The sequence below is a fragment of the Myodes glareolus genome, chromosome 26 (assembly GCF_982192425.1).
Source record: "Myodes glareolus chromosome 26, mMyoGla1.1, whole genome shotgun sequence".
Classification (NCBI taxonomy): Eukaryota; Metazoa; Chordata; class Mammalia; order Rodentia; family Cricetidae; genus Myodes; species Myodes glareolus.
The window spans coordinates 41,519,365-41,539,855 of record NC_142051.1 but is presented as its reverse complement, the minus strand read 5'-3'; the positions used below and the strand labels follow the sequence as shown (position 1 = coordinate 41,539,855).

Sequence of the window (20,491 nt, the reverse complement as noted above, 5' to 3'; positions counted from 1 at the left end):
TGGGAGAGACTTGATTCGCGGATATGAAAACAGTCTGGGAAACGCTTGTATTTCCTGAGATCACTAAGCAATAGGAATTTATGTAAAGATGCTCAAAATGCCCCAGGCAGTCAACTGACAAGACCACCTTTAACGAGGGACATCTGTCCTTTAAGGATGCAGAGAGGTTGGGGATCTGCCTGCCAGAGCTGCTACCACTTCTGTGTGTCTTTAGATAACTCATTGTTTTGTTTTGTTTTTTTTTTTGGGTGGGAGGGATTTCAAGACAGGGTTTCTCTGTAGCTTTGGAGCCTGTCCTGGAACTAGCTCTTGTAGACCAGGCTGGCCTCGAACTCACAGAGATTGGATTCCTGTGTTATCTGCTTTATCTTCTGAAAGGAAAGGGTGGGTCCTTAGTCATCTGGGGCAGCAGGTCCCGCTGCTTTTCTCCAGTGATAGCCATACAGTCCTTTCTTCTGGGCATGGAAATGAGAAAAAGTAAGAAGTCCCCCCCCCCCCGCTTCTTTAACTTTCAGGGGACGATGTAGCATGAAGAGAATTTGGGGACTCACTCAGATGTGATGAAGGAGAAAATAAGCTGGGAGGAAAATAAATAGGAGTTAGCTCTGAGCCTGAGTATGCCTTCAGAATCCTGCTGGAGGTGGAAGGAGCCTGTCCCCTCCGGTGTTGGCTGTCCTCTCGGGAGAGCTCTTGCAGAAAATAGTCTTTATCGTGATTAATGTACTTGACCCAGGCTGGGAATCACAGTCTGAACACTGAGATTCAGACCTTGGAAGAAATGTACTCACAAGTAGCTGCGGCGTGCAATCCTTGGGAACCGTCTTTCCTCAGGACCCTAGGAGAAAGTGGATGTCAAAGTCAGACTAATTCTATAGCTGTCAGCATGCCCTGGGCCAGGGGAGACCCTTTGTGAGCCCATCCTCTGTCAGGACTGAGAGCTGAGGGATGCCGGGAGTCAGAGACTTAGTGCTGAAGACGGTTGGCATGAAGGCCAGGCAGGCTGGTCCATAGTTCCTGGTTCTACTCTATTCTAGGCTCCTGTGTTGCTGGTACGGCCGCTGGGCCATCTGGGGAGCTTAAGCCAGTGATCTAGGAGTGGGGAACTAGGAGGAGGATCTTACAGCTGGATTTATAAGACTCTTAGGTGATTGTGAATCCACGGTTTGTCTCCACCCATAAAAGGGACCCTAGACGAGGATCCAAACATGTCCTGGTTCAACCTCAGCATAAGAGGCAGTGCATCTTCCTTCGAAAAAATAAGAATAAAAACCCCTGAGATTCTAGGGTTAAGATGAAAATTAAACAATGCCTATGCATATTTTACTACAGTTTCTAGACCATTTGAAACTGTTAGGTGTGGATTCGGCCAAAGCTGATTTGTTTGTTCAGCAGACTGGGTCTTGAAGTGCAGGAAAGAGAGCCGGCAAGGCAGATGTTGTGCCTGGTGTCACTTGCTCGTGGGAAATCCCTCACAAACACAGTCAAGACACCAGTGTTGTCCTCTTTAGAGACTCGTGTCTACAAAGCTATGCATTTGTGGGGATGAAGAGGTTGTTTGGTGTCCATAAAATTGAGATGGGCTGCTGGAATTTACGGTGTCTTCTAGTTCCGCCACGCGGCAGAAGAGACACATTTGTGTGATCTTAAAACGTTTTAGTGCATTTATTTTCTTGTATGTGGGGAGATGCAGCATGTGCAATGGCGTGTGTAGAGGTCAGAGGACAATTTGGAGAGGCAGTTCTCTCCTGTCATAGTGTGTGTGAGTCTTTGCTATTGAAGTTGTCAGGTTTGACAGCAAGCACCTTTATCAGCTGAGCCATCTTGCCTGTACTGAGTACTGTTTGCATCTCCTTAAAGCTTCCTACCCAGATAAACAACACATAGTTGAAATAATCCTAATAAGAGGGAGATTGCAGGAAGGAGACTCCATTTGTTGAGGGCATAAAACATGTCAAAACTTCATCCATGTGGCATGTGTAATCAGCCTGCGGGACTGAGTGGTTTAGCGCCTTCCTTCGCCAACAGGTCAAGAAGCACCCACTGTGTGCTAATTACAGCGGTGTTTTCCCTCTGGTAAAACTCCGGTAAAAAGTTCAGGAGACAAATGATAAAGGAATTAGCAGGATGAAAGCATAATATAGTTTCATATAGAGACAAGAGCTGTGAAGAAAATTTAAGCAGAGTAGCGGGGTCAGTGAGGAGTGCAGAGCCACCAGCAGGGCTAGAGTAGCCAGTGTTCAATCTAATCTGCTTCCCGCGGCTGAGCAGGCTGCTTCACGGCAACCTTTCCTCCTGTGGGAGAATGCTCCATAGAGACACAGTGTATCTACACCCGACACACAGATACATGCTCCTCAGGACCTTCGCATCTTGTTTTCAATAGCTCTTTGGTGTGGATGTGTGCAAGGGGTTGTAACCACACATGCAAATGTGCACGTCTTCTGTCAGCCCCAGTCACCAGCACTGGCTCTAGGACATCCTTGACAGAGCGTGTTGCTTGTGAATGTGTGTTGCTTGTGAATGTGAAACGGAATTCTTTCCAGTGGTAACTGAAGGCGTTTGCGTTCACTGCGTGGCTAATGAGAACAGTCTGTGTTTATTGCAGAGTGCATTACTCGATGACTGAAGTTTCTCACTCCTTGTTTCCCAGGTCTTTTCCTTGCATGGTTTCTTCCTAGACAGTTTTGAAGGTGCTTTTGCTTCTAAGCCAATCAACATGTCTGTAAGAATCAAAGAAGGCATAGTTCCTGAACCAACCAAATTTCTATGAAAGAGATTTGCTCATGGGCCCAGGATTGGCTGGGCAAACTTGGAATTCTGATCCATGAAGACCTACCCCATCTCACAAACTTCTCTGCGTTTCTTTTCATGTAATGTCCTTCCTGCTTTGAAAAGAAGGAGCCATTGTGACAGTTGAGCCAGTCACTGGAAGGCAGAGTAGTGGTGGTTTTGAGACCACTGAACCTGGGTTCAAGCACAGACTTTGTACGCATTGGCTGGGTTGCCTAGGAGAAGCCACTTGACCTATTTAACTTGGTGTCTTCATTTTCAAAGCATCAGCACCTCCATTACTGCCCTTGTGAGGACCAAATGGCCTGTCCCAGGGACCATGCAAAGAGTGGTAGCTGCTGCCAATGACAACATGTATTGAGCATAAAAGGACATGGTTTGGTTCCTGTAAATAACTGGATGTCCATACAGGAGCAGACAGGGGCTACTGGCACTACTAACGGCAGTGTAAGGCCATGTTAGGTCACAAAGGTGAATTTGCAGACAGTTGCAGGATTATGTTACGATTTAAGAACCATGGCGGTATATATTCATTACCGGTGGTTTTGAAATTGCCTGTGGTTAAAATTTATTAACCATGATTTTGATAATGAAGGACATGGGAAGAGCCCTGTTAGCACAGGATCATTGTGGAGCGCTCAGAGTTAGAGTCATGTGATGGCAGTGGGAAGAACAGGCAATGACCTGTCCCTTAAGAATCATCTCTGGAGAAAATGGCCATGGACTCAGTGGTTGCTGGACACACCAGGCGAGGGCCGGTGGAGGTGGGCACCTGGGTCTCTATCACAGGTGTCTTCAGCTCTTAGGTGGCCTGCATCTTCAGCGCCCCACTATTCTTGGAGGTCAAGAGAAAAGTGAGCTTAAATCAGGGAAGCCCTTTGTTGCTTATTATTCTGAGTCCCTGACAAGAACCTTTCCGCCACCGCCTTTGGTTCCTGAAAGGACGGAATACCCACACCATTAACTTAATTAACTTTTATACAGGAGAGTAATTGTTCTTCACATTTTTCTTCTCTACTTTAGAGACATGGTATATACTGGGGGGTGCACGTGGAATGTTGTGAATTATCTTAAAACTTAGGCAACTGTCTCAGCAAACCCTGAAATGCCCACACTTAATCCAGTTTCTTTTGTTCCCTCACTGAAGGTACCCATCGACTGATGATAATAGTTTTATCATTTCATCCATACAAAGCCAATATTCTCTTTAAACTTACGTCTTCTTTTTTCAGCATTTGGATAGTATGTGGCCAGAGCTTGTTCTTACTGTTATTTTATAGGCGAGGTAATGAGGTAACGTGATCTGCTTCAAACAGTTCTGGTGATGAATGGATGAGAGAGAATAACACTCAGCCTTCGGACCCGCAGCCTATGAATGTCCATTTTTAATGTCTTTTCACCTTGTGTTTCCCAGTGTTTTCTTAAGGTGATTTTTAAAATTTTTGGCAGCACTTGATTCTTCCTCCCAGAATCTTCTGGCTTCTTGCCTATATGCCTGCTAGTCAGAACTTTGATACTGAAAGAATGGGTGTGTTTACCTTAATTCAGATTTCTATCTCTCCAAGATGTGGGATATGATTTGGTACTAGGTGGGTGATCTTTAAAATATATTGATTTTTGCCAGTGACTAGGGGCCTCGATGAGCAGTTTGAGCTTCGAGCTTCTAAAGTCAGCCCAGGAGTGACGTTCATTATTTCGTTGTTCTCAACTTATTTCTTTCGGACCTCACTGCCTGCTGTGTAGAATACATGTAGTTCATTTTGTTCCGAAGCTTAAGGAGGAGGAGAAGAAGTTTATGCTGGCCTCTTCTTAGGAGGTTTTGAGGGAATAATTACTAAGCTGTGGAAAATGTTTTAACCAGGTGATCTAATTCTGCAGGAGACCAGTTATATTGAAGACAACTCCAACCAAAATGGGGCTGTGTCTCTGCTGTTCTCACTCAAAGAAGAAGTTGGGGCCCTAGCCAAGGTCCTGCATTTGTTTGAGGTAAGTCCTTCATTCCTGTGTGTCTTGGGCAATGGCATAATGATTGGTCTTGGTATTTTTTTTTAAAAAAAGACATTTTTTGAAATTTCTTTTCCATTAGTTCTTTGAGAATTTGGTGTAAAATATTTCAATCATATTTACCCTTCTTCCAATTTCTCCCAGACCTTTTCCCTTTTCCTACCCTTGCTACCCAACTTTGTTGACCTGCCAGGTCCACACCCTTAAAAAAAAAAGACTCTCCCTCTTCCCCAGCAATTATGTGCCAATAGCTCCTGAGCTAAGGCTGAGACTTCTGGTCGACCTCCCCTTTCTATGCTTTGATTTTGTCTGGCTTTAGCCACATTGGCCTGCCTGGAGAACTTCCTCTACTTTAGTCATCCATTGTCTTCGGCTCTGGCAATCTTCCCACTCCTTCTGCAGTGATTCCAGAGCCTTGGAAGAAGGAGAAGGGGTTAATACAGATGCCTCATTTAGGGATGAGAATTCTAGTCTCTTATTCTCTTGTACCTTGACCAGCTGGGGGGTCTCTGTTAATCCCCACCTACTAAAAACAGAAACTTCTCTGATGAGAGTTCAGAGATGCCATCACTGTGGATATAATAATGATAAGTCATTGAGTGTAGGTTTACTATTATGTCAATTTAGCTGAATAGTGGTAGGGTCTCCTGCAGAACCTATGATTTGCTGACATACCTTCGCAAACACATCCAGATGTTAACCTTCCAGGTGGTTACAGATCAATCAACCTGACAATGAAGATCAGCCGTCATCATGACCACATGACCCTAGATAAAAATTCATGAAATCTCAGTAACAATATTCTAGTGCTAGGTATGAAATCCAGAATGCTGCGCTTGCCAAGCAAGAGCTCCAAGACTGTGCCACCTTCATCCTGTGAATCCATGCTGGACATCTAGAATTACTCTAGAAACTGAAGTGTATTTAAAACAGAAAGCCCGACTTCCTAAAGTGGTGGTGGTAGTTGAGGGGAGATGAATGCCCAAGAGCAAGCAGAAGGAGTGGAGAGAACAGAACGCTGTCTCAGGGACAAACTGCTTTCTAAAAGGAGGTTTCTGCAGAATGTTCCAGTGTACCTGCTTAGCCTTTGTACTAGCCTATTGGGGAACCTACTAGGGAGTCACATGTTTTTCTTGAACAGTTGCCCCTTGGGACCAAGTCAGCATTAATGGATTAAATAATAATAAATGAAGAGGCTGTTTACAGTCTAATAAACAAACCACAAGTAATAAATTAGCTGAGCTGGTTGGAGAGCACCCCGTGTGTGTGTGTGTGTGTGTGTGTGTGTGTGTGTGTGTGTGTGTGTGTAGTCTGACTGGATTCATGCATTACCCAACTCTCAATTCCTCAAGGGCCTTATTTTACCCATCCTGCTGAGGAGGACACAGAGCTGGGTGTGCTGGTTGGTTGGTTGGTTGGAGGTTGCTGTCAGTGTGCATTGATTTCTCTCCTCCCAGCACCTTCGACAGTTGCCGTAGAAACTCTCCATACCAGTCCACCTTTTAAAGCCGTATTAACACTTCGGTAAAGTTCACAGTCAAATGATAGTCACTCGAAGTCGTGAGTGAAGGGAGAAAACAAATTCTTGTTCCCATGCCACCCCACACAGAAGCCAGCCACACAGGTTCTCCACTCAGGGCTGGAAGCCATCCCTTTACTATGTGGATGAGGAAACAAGGCTCTGCAAGGCGATCACACAGGGAGGGGGAGTGGAGGTGAGCTTGAACCCCGGGTCTCAGGCTTCCATGTTCACGGTCTCTCTGTGACACCACACTTCTGACAAACAAAATGAGCTTGGCAGACGAAGGGGAGGGTGCTTTTGCATGTCTGTTATTACACCTTTGTGTTCTGACAAAGGTTCTGGACATAAAAGGTGAAATCAAAAGCGGCAAATGACAAAGCAAATGGAAGAAACTGAAGTACTTTAAGGCAATATTTTCTTTCAAAAATGTTCTAGCAAATTCTATATTGTTAGAAAAGAACTCCGGCAGTTCGTCTTAGACCTGGGATTTGGAGAGCCACAGGGCACACAGGCACGTTAAGGACTGGTCAGCCTGCAGGGGGAAGACCATTGTCACACTTTGTATTTCCTAAACACATTTGACCTTGGCACCTTCTTTAGGGAACTCATAGTATCTTCTAGCTTTTAGTATTTTATTAAACTTATGCTGTCTTAGGTTTTCACCTTGAATGATTGGGTGCAAGCCTTCTCCTGGGGAGATGCAGCATACATACACAGCATGCCTCTACTTGCTCTACAACAGACCAAAGTCATGGCTGCAACAAAGTCTAAGTTTGTGGACCAATGAATTTTTAACGGGGCCACTATACAGAGTCTGGGCAAAGTGGCAAAGTGTTATGCAAAACACTTGAGCAGGTGCTCAAAAAAAAAAAAGCAGTTGCTTCACCAGAGTCCTCTCATGCAACCCCATATGGGTGGCCAAGCCCGCGAGCTGCAACCCCAGAGCTCTCTTTGCAACTTGCAAGACAGTTCACAGGTCTGGGACACCTACTTTTGTCGCAGCTCAGCTGTTCAGAGCTCCTCCCAGGGCAGCTGTTGACAGGTGCCATAAGCCGGAGGCGCTCCTAAGAGAACCTTCTGAGTTTTCCCTTTCCCAGACTCAGGAGCCTCCTCCTTTCTCCTCTATGGAAGGTTTCAATTTGGAGAAACTGCCAAACAGCAATCTGAATGTGTGGTACTGTGGAACAGAACCGGATTAAAGTTAAGAGTTTCCTGTTTAGAACCAAAACCCAGCTTCTCTGCCTGAAAGAGAGACGGCTGTAAGCAAGCTGGTTTAACCTCTTGGCTTCATTTGCTCGGTTTCAAGGTGATTGTAATAACAAACCTATTATAGGGTTCCCACAAAAATCAAACCCATTATTCTGTGAAAACTAATTAGAAGAGTAACTAACGTAGATAAAGAACTCAGTAAACGTTTGTTGTGATCATTTCTGTGCACTGTATCATTGGAGTCACGGAGCCTAAAGGGTTCTAAGTTCTTGGTTATCGGAAAACTAGGACAAGAATGAGGTTTATTTGGCGGGAAGAGAGAAGGCTTGGGATGGGAATGTTCACCTATTCACCTATCTGAGGCTGTCCGTGGAAGGAGACGCCTAGAAATCTTCTTAGCGCCAGAGACAAGGTGTCAATGATAGAAATACAGGGAGTGTATTTCAAATCGTTTACAGGTGGCTTCTCTAATATGGAGGGCACTGGGAGGCTTTAGTTTCAAGTATTACATCAGCAAAAATAACCCCCCCCAAAGGACAACATCAGAGAAAAAGTTGCGCTGTAGATACAGTTATCTTCCTTAATGGAAACAGTGTAAAAGTCCATGTTCTCAATCTTGACCGGAGAGGGAAAAGCATTTCATAAAGGGATAATCACGCATCTCCTACGGCTTTCTGATTAAATAGCCCGACAAGGACTCCAGGCTTGATGAGCAGCTCCATCCCTCAACACCCTGTAGTGTAGCTGATGCACAATGGGATACTTAGTTGGCTCTTACTAAATACTCAGAGTAATACTGGGAGTTACAGTAAAATGAGCCTGGACCATGGTCCTCTGGCCTGACACCATCTGGAAGTTTTCTTAGCTCAACTCCTAGTCAGAAACATGAAAGCACGCTCGCTCCTTAGAGAAAGAAAGGTCTGTAGGGTGTGTATAGACTCCTCTTGACTAGTCAGGGTCTCGTACTTTCCATTCAAGTTCCTCATTCCACAGCAGTTAGCTCATAGTCACCACCCCATTAAGGAGCCACTTTGGCCGTCACTGGCCTTATAGATTTCAGCTGGTTGCTACATCAGAATGCCTCTCAACAGAACATGTATTTAAAGAGACATAGATTACTGTGTTTGCATATGTTGGTGGAGTGATGGCTAGAAATTAAGTAGATGTCTGCGAATTTGTGCTCAAACCATTAGAAACATGCTCAAATCTCCCTTTGACCTACAGACACCTGCTGTCCTCAGTAGATTGTTTTGTCTCAATTTCTTATGCATTTATTTTAACATTTTCCGTAACGCTCTCATTTTAGCCCCATACCAGCCCACGTATCATGTTTCTTAGGAAAACAGCCTCTTTTACAAGACGTTTAGGGGTGAATCATACAGTCAGAAGCGGTCTCCTTGGGGGAAGCTGCAAAAGAACTTTTTCTTCATGTGCCCATGACTTCCCAGGGAAGATTGTAGACAAAGAAACAGATCGGCAAAGCTTTGAGATATAAGGTCATCTCAGACGTTCTGACCGTTTAACCAGCGGAAGTAGAACAGTTTCAGCTTTGGAAGCTACTCACACCTGGACAGGTACAACTGCTACTGGTTCTGAATTTAAACTCCACCTTCATGGATACGATTGATCTTTTAGAAGCAATCGAAAGGAAACGGTCTATATTTGTCACGTGCATTTCCTTTGCCCCACCCCTAGCCAGAGATGCACTCCTCCCATGCATCCATTGTTTGGCAACCTCATGCCCACTCGCTTTATGAACCAGTTACTATCTTTGGAGCAGATCCTGTTGTTAAGTCCTGTATAGATGATGGAGACCCTGAAGTGAGCCAGGTAGCCAAGCTGTGGGGCTGTGGAACTTATGAATACTTGTTACCAGGCAGCTACAATGTAATTGTTATGGATATTTTGTTACCAGGCAGATACAATGGAATTGTTGTGGATATTTTGTTACCAGGAGGCTACAGTGGAATTGTTGTGGATACTTTGTTACCAGGCAGCTACAATGAAATTGTTGTGGATATTTTGTTACCAGGCAGTTACAATGGAATTGTTGTGGATATTTTGTTACCAGGCAGATACAATGGAATTGTTGTGGATATTTTGTTACTAGGCAGCTACAATGGAATTGTTGTGGATATTTTGTTACTAGGCAGATACAATGGAATTGTTGTGGATATTTTGTTACCAGGCAGCTACAATGGAATTGTTGTGGATATTTTGTTACCAGGCAGTTACAATGGAATTGTTGTGGATATTTTGTTACCAGGCAGATACAATGGAATTGTTGTGGATATTTTGTTACCAGGCAGCTACAATGGAATTGTTGTGGATATTTTGTTACCAGGCAGATACAATGGAATTGTTGTGGATATTTTGTTACTAGGCAGATACAATGGAATTGTTGTGGATATTTTGTTACCAGGCAGCTACAATGGAATTGTTGTGGATATTTTGTTACCAGGCAGATACAATGGAATTGTTGTGGATATTTTGTTACCAGGCAGCTACAATGGAATTGTTGTGGATATTTTGTTACCAGGCAGCTACAATGGAATTGTTGTGGATATTTTGTTACCAGGCAGCTACAATGGAATTGTTGTGGATATTTTGTTACCAGGCGTCTGCAATGGAATTATTGTGAATCTTTTGCATTCTGAAAGCTGTCACTGCTTGCTTTATAGGATTTCCTTTGGTCCTGCAGTCCATGTCATCATTCCCCTGCTGATGGTGTTTAGTTAGCTTACAAATTTTAGTGAAAGACTTAGTGAATTTTTCCTCCAAGTTAGATTTTCAGTATCATAAAACAAATGAAGTCATGGTATCTAAATTGTTCTGTGGTTATTCCCAAAGCAAGATGCTACTATTGCCTTCTCCTTCCCCTCCTCCCCCTTCTCCCCTCCTCTATCTTCTCCTCTTCCTCCTCTTCTTCTTCTGCTCCCTCTTCCCCTCCCCTCCTCCTTTCCTGAGTCCCCTTCCTCTTCCCCCTCATCCTTTTCTTCTGCTCACTCTTCCTCTTCCTTCCTTCTTCCTTGCCCTTTCCTCCTCTTTTTCTTCTGCTCCCTCTTCCCCACTCCTCCTCCCCCTCCTCTTCCTCTTGCTTCTTTATTGAGATGGTGTCTCACTATACAGCATTAGCTGTCTTGGAACTCATTATTAGACAAGGATGGCCTCAAACTCGGAGAGATCCTCCTGCCTCTGCCTTTCTAGTGTGCCACGACTTCCGGAGAACAAGGAGATTCTTGGAGAAAGTGGCTACTTTCAAGGGTGGCCTGTGAGCTGATGGTCAGTCCCTGCTGGGAGTGGTTTGCTTTCTACCATACCTTCACCCCGTGCATGCTCCTATCTGCCTTCTATCTGTGCACCTTCTCAAATTGTTAGACAAATCAAACTGCTCATTTTGGTTCTTGGCTTTACTGTATTCTTTTCTCTGTTTTGGCCACGTAAGAAGACTTTCTTGCCATTATTTATTAAAAACAATTCATGCTTTATATTTTGATTATGTTTTCCCTCCTTTAGCTCCTCCCAGGCCCTCCCCACTTTCTCTATGCAACACAGACTTTGGTTGCCTCTTAAATTACAACAGAAGTAAACAGTAGGGAGGACTTACACATTCTCTTTCTTCCCAAGCCAAGAAACATGACACTGCTTTTGGCTTTGTTTAGAAAAATGACCTCTGTTGTGGGGGGAAGCTTCAGAATTTCTGCTGTCTCTCTGGCCCTCCCTCTCTCCTGTAGGGGTTCTCTCTCCTACTTTGGGACACTCATGGGGATTACCTGAATAATAGGCATTCTCTGTAAAGTTCTGACCTGTGGTAACATCCTGGGGCATCGGGGGTCATAGAGAAGCCCGGGTCCTCAGGGGTCATAGGGAAGAACCAGCAGAAAGAGAACCCGTGTCTGACTCCTCATTCTGTTTCACACGTACTCCAACAAGGTCTAATAAGCCCACACCCTCTAATTCTAATTCTTTCCAACAGTTTCATTCCTTGGTGACTAAATATTCAGATATAGGAGCCCCTGGGGTTATTCTTCAAACCACCACAGTGTATTGAGAACCATGCGAACGAAACTGTCACCATCTAAAACCACTGAAGCTGAGGTGAAGCTGTAGTAAATAGTCCTTGCTTTCGTGGTTTCATGGCTTTTATCAAGCAAGGTCACAGCTCCTTCTGTGAATGTGGAAGCGGGTGTTTTGATCTGCCAGGCGAGCTTCTCTGCCGGAGAAATGGATAATGATCTCGAGCTGATCCCTTTATGTTGGAAGCTCAGTGTGTTTGTTTTATCAGATTCCATGAAGTGCAACATTCGCCTTTTAGTCAATTTCTGCTTCTGAACCAATTTTAAAGTACCCAGATTTGGCAAGAAGCCGTGACTTGTCACTATTAGAAATAGACCCATAACCAAGACACTTTTCACTTCTCCAAAAGAGACTGCTCAGAGGTGAGTGAGACTTTTGAGCTCTGCCGGTTTGAAATCAGTATGGTTGCAGAGAATGAATCTGGGTCCGTGACACAGCTGGCCTTGTGACTTGTCATGTTCTGGTGACCCTTCACCTGACCCTTAAGATGTCAGAAGAAACCAGAGAAGCTCAGGGGACGTGGAGCTCTTTCAGCACACAGAGGAAGGGATAGCTGATACTGCGGCAGCAGCAAGGGACAAGTCTTTATCTGAGAATGTACTGCAAGGAAAATTCCCTAAAGCTTCCCAGATTGTTCTCACTCGATGCTTTCCTTCATTCTTTGAGACTATTTAAAAAAAAAAATTTGTTCATGTGAAGATATTTCAAAATAGACGGGGATAATATTATTTAAAAAAGCAGTACACAACAGAATTGTTACCAATCTATAAAGAAATATTACTGATCAGGAAAAGTAGCTTTATTGTAGAAAATATCATGCATCACAAAAGCATGAAAAATAAATAGCCAATAACCATAGGGAAAAGTGTTCAGTTGTATTTATCAGCAATTGAGTAAAAAGTTGAATAATAAATTATGTTATTTTTACATATCAGGTAACAAACATTGAGAATCCCGGTAGCTGGTACTGGTGAAGAACAGAGGTTCTCTCATGGCAAGCTAGAACAGACAAGGATAGCCCTTTGGAGAGACACATACAGAAGCTTCAGAGGGTGAATACTTTCTGGTTCATTAATGAGTCCGCAAGCCATTTATGCTGGGAGGCCAGATAGGCAATCAGGAATACCACGTAGATGTTGCCAGCCATTGTTTTTAGTGGCAGAACACAAGGAAACTCACTACCCATCACTAGGACCCTCGCTGCAGAAATAAAGGCACATCCAGATATTGGACGCCAGTAAGTGCCGAGAAAGTAGAGGATGGTTGCTGGCGAATGGATCAGAGGGCAAAGGTGTTTGCAGACATCCTGACGACTTGCTTTATCCCTGGGATCCACAGTAAAGAAGGAGAACGCCGGCTCTTGCACGTTGGCCTCTCACCTCATACACATTATATGGCAACTGTACTCAAGTGTGCTCACACACACACACACACACACACACACATGACATAAATAAGTAAATGTTTAAGACATGGTGTGATGGGGGCAGATAGATATGGTATCGGTAGCTAATGTCAAATAAGAAGTATCTAGTTCATCTTTCTAGCTATGCCATAGTATTTTATTCAAAGGGAAAACTCTGGGGAAGGAGTATGTGTGTATATGTGTGTGTGTGTGTGTGTGTGTGTGTGTGTGTGTGTGTTCTTTCTTAGAAATTCTGAATTCTCATTCAGTCACACTAGCAAATCTGAGGACGGAATGGGATCTAGTGATGATTCTTCTTCCATTTTTCTATCCACAAACTCCCCTCATGGTTCTTATAATTTTGGTTGTCGAGGACATTTCACGAGTGGCACAGCCTGTGACTCCTCCTATCCCCTTCACGCTCACCATGGCTGCGGTCACCATCACATCTCACTGGGATGCCACCAGCGACTTCTTAGCAGGACTTGGTGGTTCTGTCGGGTCTGTGAGGTTCAGTCTCAAGATGGATGTCAGGTTGAACATGCTAAGATAATGAGATCATGCTAAGGTAATGCTCAAAGCCTCATGAAGGCCCCCATCCCTTTCAGAATCAAAGATACATTCTTTAAGATAAATTTGCATAGCTGTCTTTCTCTTTGTAGTTATTCAGACTTATTAGACTCATTTTTTCACTTCTTCTAGGCCAATCACCGCCCCTCACCCCCACCGCCATGAGGTCTTCATATCTATCAACTCCTTTAGGATGTGCATCTGATTTGTTTTCTTAAGAAGGCCTCATGTACAGATCCTCTTAAATACTATGATGTACTCTAACCCTAGCCAGAGGACAGCTCTGGTTCATCTGCTCTGCCTTACATATTTTATCCCCTATCATTATAAAAGAACACATAGGTTAGTTGTCTTTTACAGCTGTTGTTTTTAATCCCCTCCACTTGAATTTAAGATCTAAAAAGAAAAGCATTGAGGTCTGTTTGGTTCATCTAAAGAGTGATTAGCACCTCATGAGTGTTACATATATATTTATATAGGTTATATATGTACATATAACAAAAACATTAAGTGTACTTTCATGTGTAATATAAATGATATATCTATACATAATTACCAGATGACTTAGATGAACATATGATGATATTAATAGTAGGTCTGAGCATTGGGTTGCACCCATCAGAGTGCATGGGTGTGTGCACTTGTCAAAGACCCCAAAGAACTCATGGAACAGGGGTCACTAAACCACCCGGGTGTAGATGGGGCCACTGAGGGATGCAGAAGCATGAAAGTCAGTTGCCTAGCATTTTATACCTGCTATAATTTAGAGTTTACAGACATGGTGCCTGAGTCCTGGGGACCATATTCAAGCAAAACAATGTTGGGTCAATATTATCTATCGAGATTCTGTGGAATTTCATTGGGCAAAAAGGAAGTTTTCCCATGTAAACATCACTACTGCTACTATCTTAGACCTTGGATCCCAACCCAAATCCTTTGTAGACAACTCAAGACTCTTATTAGGTCCCCGTGTAGTTTAGTTCGGAGGTGTGTGACTTACCTACCATTCCTACCTCTTGCCAGTTGGTGCTTGGCTTTGCAGAAGGTTGAAAGCTTCCAGAACTATAAGGGCTTCCTTATACTCATGATTAAAAACAAAACAAAACAAAACAAAACAAAGCAAAACAAACAACCCTGCTCTTCAACTCTGGTTTGCTGTTTTGTTAATCTCTGGCTCTGTGCCTTGGCCTGTAGCGGTAACGAAGACCAGCCCTCCCACCAGTCTTTGTCTCTGCAGGAGAATGACATCAACCTGACCCACATCGAATCCCGACCCTCCCGTGTACACAAAGATGAATACGAGTTCTTCACATACCTGGATAAACGCAGCGTGCCTGCTCTGGGCAGCATCATCAAGAGCCTGCGGCAGGACATCGGCGCCACTGTCCACGAGCTGTCCCGAGACAAAGAGAAGAACACGGGTGAGAGTCTGAAGACTCCTGGGACCTCAACAACACAGCACTGTTTTCATAAAATAGCACCGATGACAACGTAAAGGTGCATATAAGGGAGAGGAAGTAAGCCCAGGAACTAGACCAAAGCCTCACATAGCATCGACACAATTCTTAGCTCGTTTCCCCTTCTTCAGTGTAGCTGTTTCTTGTTCTCATTGACTATGTTGAAAGACAAGATACCGTGTAGCCCAGAGTGGTTCCAAACCCACTAAGTGAGCTTGCTCTTGAACTTCTGACCCTCCAGCTTCTACTTGACAAGTGCTTAGATTACAGGTGTGTCCCACCATATCCAGCTTATACAGAACCAGGGATCAAATCCAGTGCATTCTGCATGCAACCTCTTATGTATTTTTTTTAAAATTCCTGGGCTACAATCATCTGCCCCAACCAAAGAGCTTCCTCCAAATTTTTACAGCATGCCAACCCTGGATCAGGTTTTCAGCTCCTGAAAGCTCTACCAAAGGTGTCTTCCCCACGCTCTCCTCTCATAGGTAAAACTCTGACAGGACACCCCATCTCGTGACTTGCCCTTGCCCAGAGTGGTCAGATGGACTCAGGTCTTGGGAGGGGCCCTTGTAATACTTCCTCGTTAGATGTCTTCACCTCCTTTCTTTTGCCTCCCATGCTGACGGCTGTCCTCTCCAGTTTTTCAGACCACCTGCTCCCAACAGGAACTTCAGGCCCTCAGGACAAAGGGCCTGCTGGGTTCTGGGGCAAGCTCTGCCTCTGGTTGGAGCAGGTGGAGGCTGAGGCAGCTGGACTCTGGAGTCGGAAATCAAAGAAATTGACAGGCAGGCAGGCAGGCAGGCAGGCGCCACTTGGAGAACTAGGAAGATGTATGTGGGCCAGCTGGAAGGCCGCAGCCTGAGCTGGAAGCTCCGAAAGGAGCTTCTTGGAAGGGATAGAGAGAGACAGTTAAGAGCCCAGCCTCTTGGACCAAGACATAGCGCACTTGGTGTGACTTTGAGCAAATTACGAATGCTGACAGCCTCCAGCTGCAGCCAATGGAAGAACTAAGAATCCCCGACATGATGGGGCTAATGAAATTATATCACCAGGCAGAGGTTGTTTAGGGGATTCATAAATGCCCTATACTCTTGCCATTGTTACCACTGCTATAAAAAAGTGGAACAGCCACAGGAGCCGCAGCAATCCAGCTTGTACAAATCCTCTCCTCATAGATTCCAAGAGCTGGAATCTGATCTCAGAGGTCATGTGCCCCTGAAGACTCCTAAGCTTTGTATCGCAAAAATAGAGGCCGTGACTTGCCTTAAGGCAGAGAGCAAATTCTGCGTGGTCTTTGGCAAGAGACTATTAATGACCAGCTAATCTATGTCGGACACTGCGGTAGGTGCTGGAGAAAAATAAGTCAACTGCTTGTTCCTGAGTAGCTCAGTCTGGCTGAGGGGACAAGAGACCCAGGTGGACATAGAAGAGGGGCTGTGAGTGTAAGGAGACAGATGCCTTTATTACGTGACTCTCGGGATCCACCAGTGAAGAAGTAGAAAAGTTAATGTTTTCCTCCAGAGGCATATCCAGCAACTGCTGCTGAGCCTTAGACACTAAAGGGAGCACAAAATTAATTCCTCAGGAGGCTGCTCACCTCGTTGCTCAGGATGGCAGGGTGCTGGTGTTTGAAGTGTGTGTGGGTGTTTGTGTGTGGCGGAGATGGGGGGTGGCCATCTTACCGGAGCAAAGAAGAAACAGCCCGTACTCGCTGTTTGAAATGTGTCGTGTGACCTTTACTTCTCCGAAGAGCCATTTCCACCTGTGATTCAGCAGCTGCTGGAGATGCATGGCAGATGTGGGGGCGCCCCCAGCAGGGAGAGACTGGCTGTCAGGGCTCCAGGGGCAGATTTGTAGGGAGGAGTCTGAGCTCGGAAGCTGGCTTTTGAGAGGACATTGCTCTGCATAGCTGTTCTCTCCTATCAGTGTCTCGGGGGAAAGATGAGAGAAAGGAAGCGTAGGAGTAGATCCGGACCTTTGATTCTTTCTCCAGACAAAATGCCCTTTTTAATGAGGGGCTCAGATCTCAGGGGCAAGGCTGACAGCAGGTTCAAGTGAGGGACCTGAACCCCTCAAAGCAATTAAGCTAAACCACTTTCCCCTCTAGTCGCTAAACCATTCAGACAGCAGCGTGGGTGACAGAGAATGAAAGTTTCTCAGTTTCTTAATTGCTAACGTTCCCCACCCAAAACAGCTTGAGGGAAGGTTAATTATGGTGACAGGTTAAAGAAACCCCCAACCTCCTCAAATGCCTCCTGGAGAAGCTGATGGGGGCTTAATAGGATTTTAATCCAGAGAGTCTTTTGAATGCTTAGTCTATTTGCCTGCTGCCGTCTCTCCTGATGGCCTCAAATCCTTCTTCAACTCAACTTGAAAGAGCATTAATATCGGCCATCGATCCACCTACTAATCCGTTTCCCTTTTCCTTTGAGTGTTCTGCCTGACATTGCATTTAGTGAGGGGGTAGAAAATGCCTACATGGAGACGGATTGCAGCCAGGGGAAGCAGACAGACGTGGACACAGTGTCTTAGGTAGCCAGAAGTTAGAGCATTGCCCTTTGAGAGACTTGCCCCTTTGTACATGTTTCTTAAAAGACTTTCTCCAACTTGGGGTTGTTTAACAGGATATTGTGTTGAGGCAGCGAACTCAGATTTCCATTACAACAACTTTCTATTATATTCTGTGCAAAACAGAAAGACTGGCTGATATCTATCCATGCATCTATGTATATATGTATGTATGTATGTATGTATGTATGTATCTATCTATCTATCTATCTATCTATCTATCTATCTATCTATCTTCTATTCATTCACCTGTTTTCCCATCTGTGTGCTTATGTTTATCTCTCTCTCTCGTCTGTCTGTCATCTCTCTACCACGCACTATCTCTTATTTATCTGCCTAGCCTAGAGCTAAGATTAGTGATAGAATCATTATTACATAAGTTTTTCCCACATAGCCCAGTCCCCTGTAGATTTCTCTTTTCTTCTTCAGTATTGCTGCTCTAAAGTGCAATGCTGAGTAAGACAGATGTTTTAGGTTCATTTCGGTTTTCTGTGGTCAGTGAGAGGATCCCTTAAAAGGCTCTGACCTTCCCCTCCCAGGACCTGGCAAATGGTGCACATGTGTGCACGCCTACTTGTTTGTAAGGGAAGAAGAGTGTTCAAAGGAATAGTGGTTCCCAAAGTGATAAGACTCTTTTGGAGAAAGCTGCTTAAGGCCGGGCGGTCCAGATGGTTGGAAGTTCTTTAGTCTCACCACCTGCATCTCTGCTTCTTCTGTCCCTTTCTCTGTCTATCTATTCCATTCCGATTCTCGTCTTGTTCCCTTTCAATTGGAAATTTCCTTCCTCGTCTTTTCCTTTGTCCTGGGTATGGTTTTCACAATCATAGCTCTGTGCTCAGACTCTTCCATCTGCAGGGGATCAACTCTTCGGACTGGGGGAATACACCGTTCCGTCACTATTCTGTCTTCATTTAAATGCTCACTGGATGTACTGATGTTGCTGTCTGTCCTAGAAGTCAGGGAGACATCTTCTGTTTCTTCAGACTATCCTGTTGAGACAAACTGGCCCCTTTTGGGAGGATAAGCTCATTCAGGAGGAGAGGAGAAATGTGGGGACTCTATGCAGAATAGCTTAATGCTATTAATACACTGCTTGTTCCCCCAATTCTGTCAATAATTCACTGGCAAAGAAAAATCTGAACAAATGACCCGGTGAGGCTGAGCTTGCTGGTCAGACCACAGAGTTTAAGCTAAGGAAGACCATAGCATTATCAATTAAGAAGAGTTCCCCATTTGTATCCTAAATCCAGCTCTTAAAATTCTTGCGTATTTTATTTGTCTCATTTAGTCTTTGAAATAGCTGGAGTAGCCAGAGAACACTATTCATGATTTCAGTATTAGAAGACAAGAGAGGGAAAAGCTGGGAGGAGAATGGTTTTGTGTCCTTCCTCTTCCTGTTTGATCCCTTGTCTGTAGCTGTTGGGCCAGCTTGTCTTGAAGGCTCCCATGTCTCATTTGAAAAGTAAAGATGTTCAGTGTTAATGTGACTGTGTGGGTCACATGATACAATTTTAGAAGAGGTGTCGACACGCAGGGCTAATGTGGTCAGTGAACTTATACCTGAATCTCTTAACAGGAGACACACAATTCTTAGGGTTTCTCAGGTCCCCACATTCCCAACCTTTGCTGGCTATGGGGCACGACCACATGATGCTTGATTTAGACAGATGATTATCAACATTAGAAGGACCGGATGGACACCACCCTTCCTCCACGTGCCATGCATGGCCCTTAAGTTGCAGGAGGGAATAAGAAGATGCAATCGTAACTAAATGTCATTCACAGTGCGTCAAGGGACCCTCATAGTGACCCGGAAAGAGCGATACGTTTAAAGTCAAGAGCTGATATTTGGTTCTCTGCTTTCTACACGGTCGTTTGTTACCTCGCCTTCCAGGGCGCAATCCCCCTAGCCTCTTCTTCATCTGGGAAATATAATGAAAGTTATGTGAGATATCTTGAGGCATCTGAAGGTCTGAGTTGAACTTGCCTGAGATGAATAGGCTCTTGGTCTCTGGCATGTTTGGGTCTCAATAGGGAGATACCCTCTGTAATCCATCACCCCAACCAATATCAGGTCATTCGTTACACCAGTGTATGGAAGCCGACCCTGACCAGGGTAGTAATGCAGAGGGAACCACATTGTGGTTGACTTTACCCATTAGTCAAGAGAACAACTTTATGTGTGGGATTTTGCGAGGGTCCTGCAAGCAGGTTCCCATTTCCAAGCCTTCCTGTGGCTGACAGAACCACACGGCTGTGGTTTGTTGGGAAGAGCAGGGGCAAGAGAGCCAGGAAGCCAGCGTTCCTCCTTCCCTTTCATTCTCCTTTCCTTTCTCTTTCCATTCTGATTCCCTCGCTCTTTCCCACATTTTCCTCCTTCCTTTCCTACCAATATTGACAATGCTCATTATCCAAATGATGTCTTTGGGGGGTATTTCCATCACTTTTGAGATTTTTGCTTCATTGGACACCCTTTTCTCTTCTTGCCTAGCATGTATACATCACGTGACCCTTTCGTTGCAAACCCCACCTATGGTGATGCTCTTCTTTTCATCCCCTGCAAACCCCACCTATGGTGATGCCCTTCCTTTGATCACTGTCCCTTCTCGAGCTTGACTTACCCTTTCCCACTCCTTTCTTTCTCATTCTCATTCACCCTCTGACTTCCCTCCATCAACGCTCTTCAGAGTTAGCAGCAGGAGGACCAACAGACATGGTACCCGACCTGGTGCGGTGTCATTGCTGTCTGCCATGTTGTATGGCAATGATGGAATTCCTAAGGAGTATCGTTTTGGGTACACTGAACTCAGCCTTCGAAAGTGGAACCAGGCAAGACCTGGGATCAGAGAAGGCTTTACATGTATTATGTGTGACTTAATATCAGCA

General features: G+C 44.7%; 1 protein-coding gene across 1 annotated transcript in view; it reads left to right on the top strand.

Annotated features, from left to right (window-relative positions):
- Window positions 1-20,491, top strand: part of Pah (phenylalanine hydroxylase) — a 55,705-nt gene that overhangs the window by 255 nt on the left and 34,959 nt on the right. The window contains exons 2-3 of the mRNA XM_048418824.3: window positions 4,669-4,776; window positions 14,815-14,998. Coding sequence (XP_048274781.2) covers window positions 4,669-4,776; window positions 14,815-14,998 — 292 coding nt within the window. The remainder of the gene's footprint in view (window positions 1-4,668; window positions 4,777-14,814; window positions 14,999-20,491) is intronic.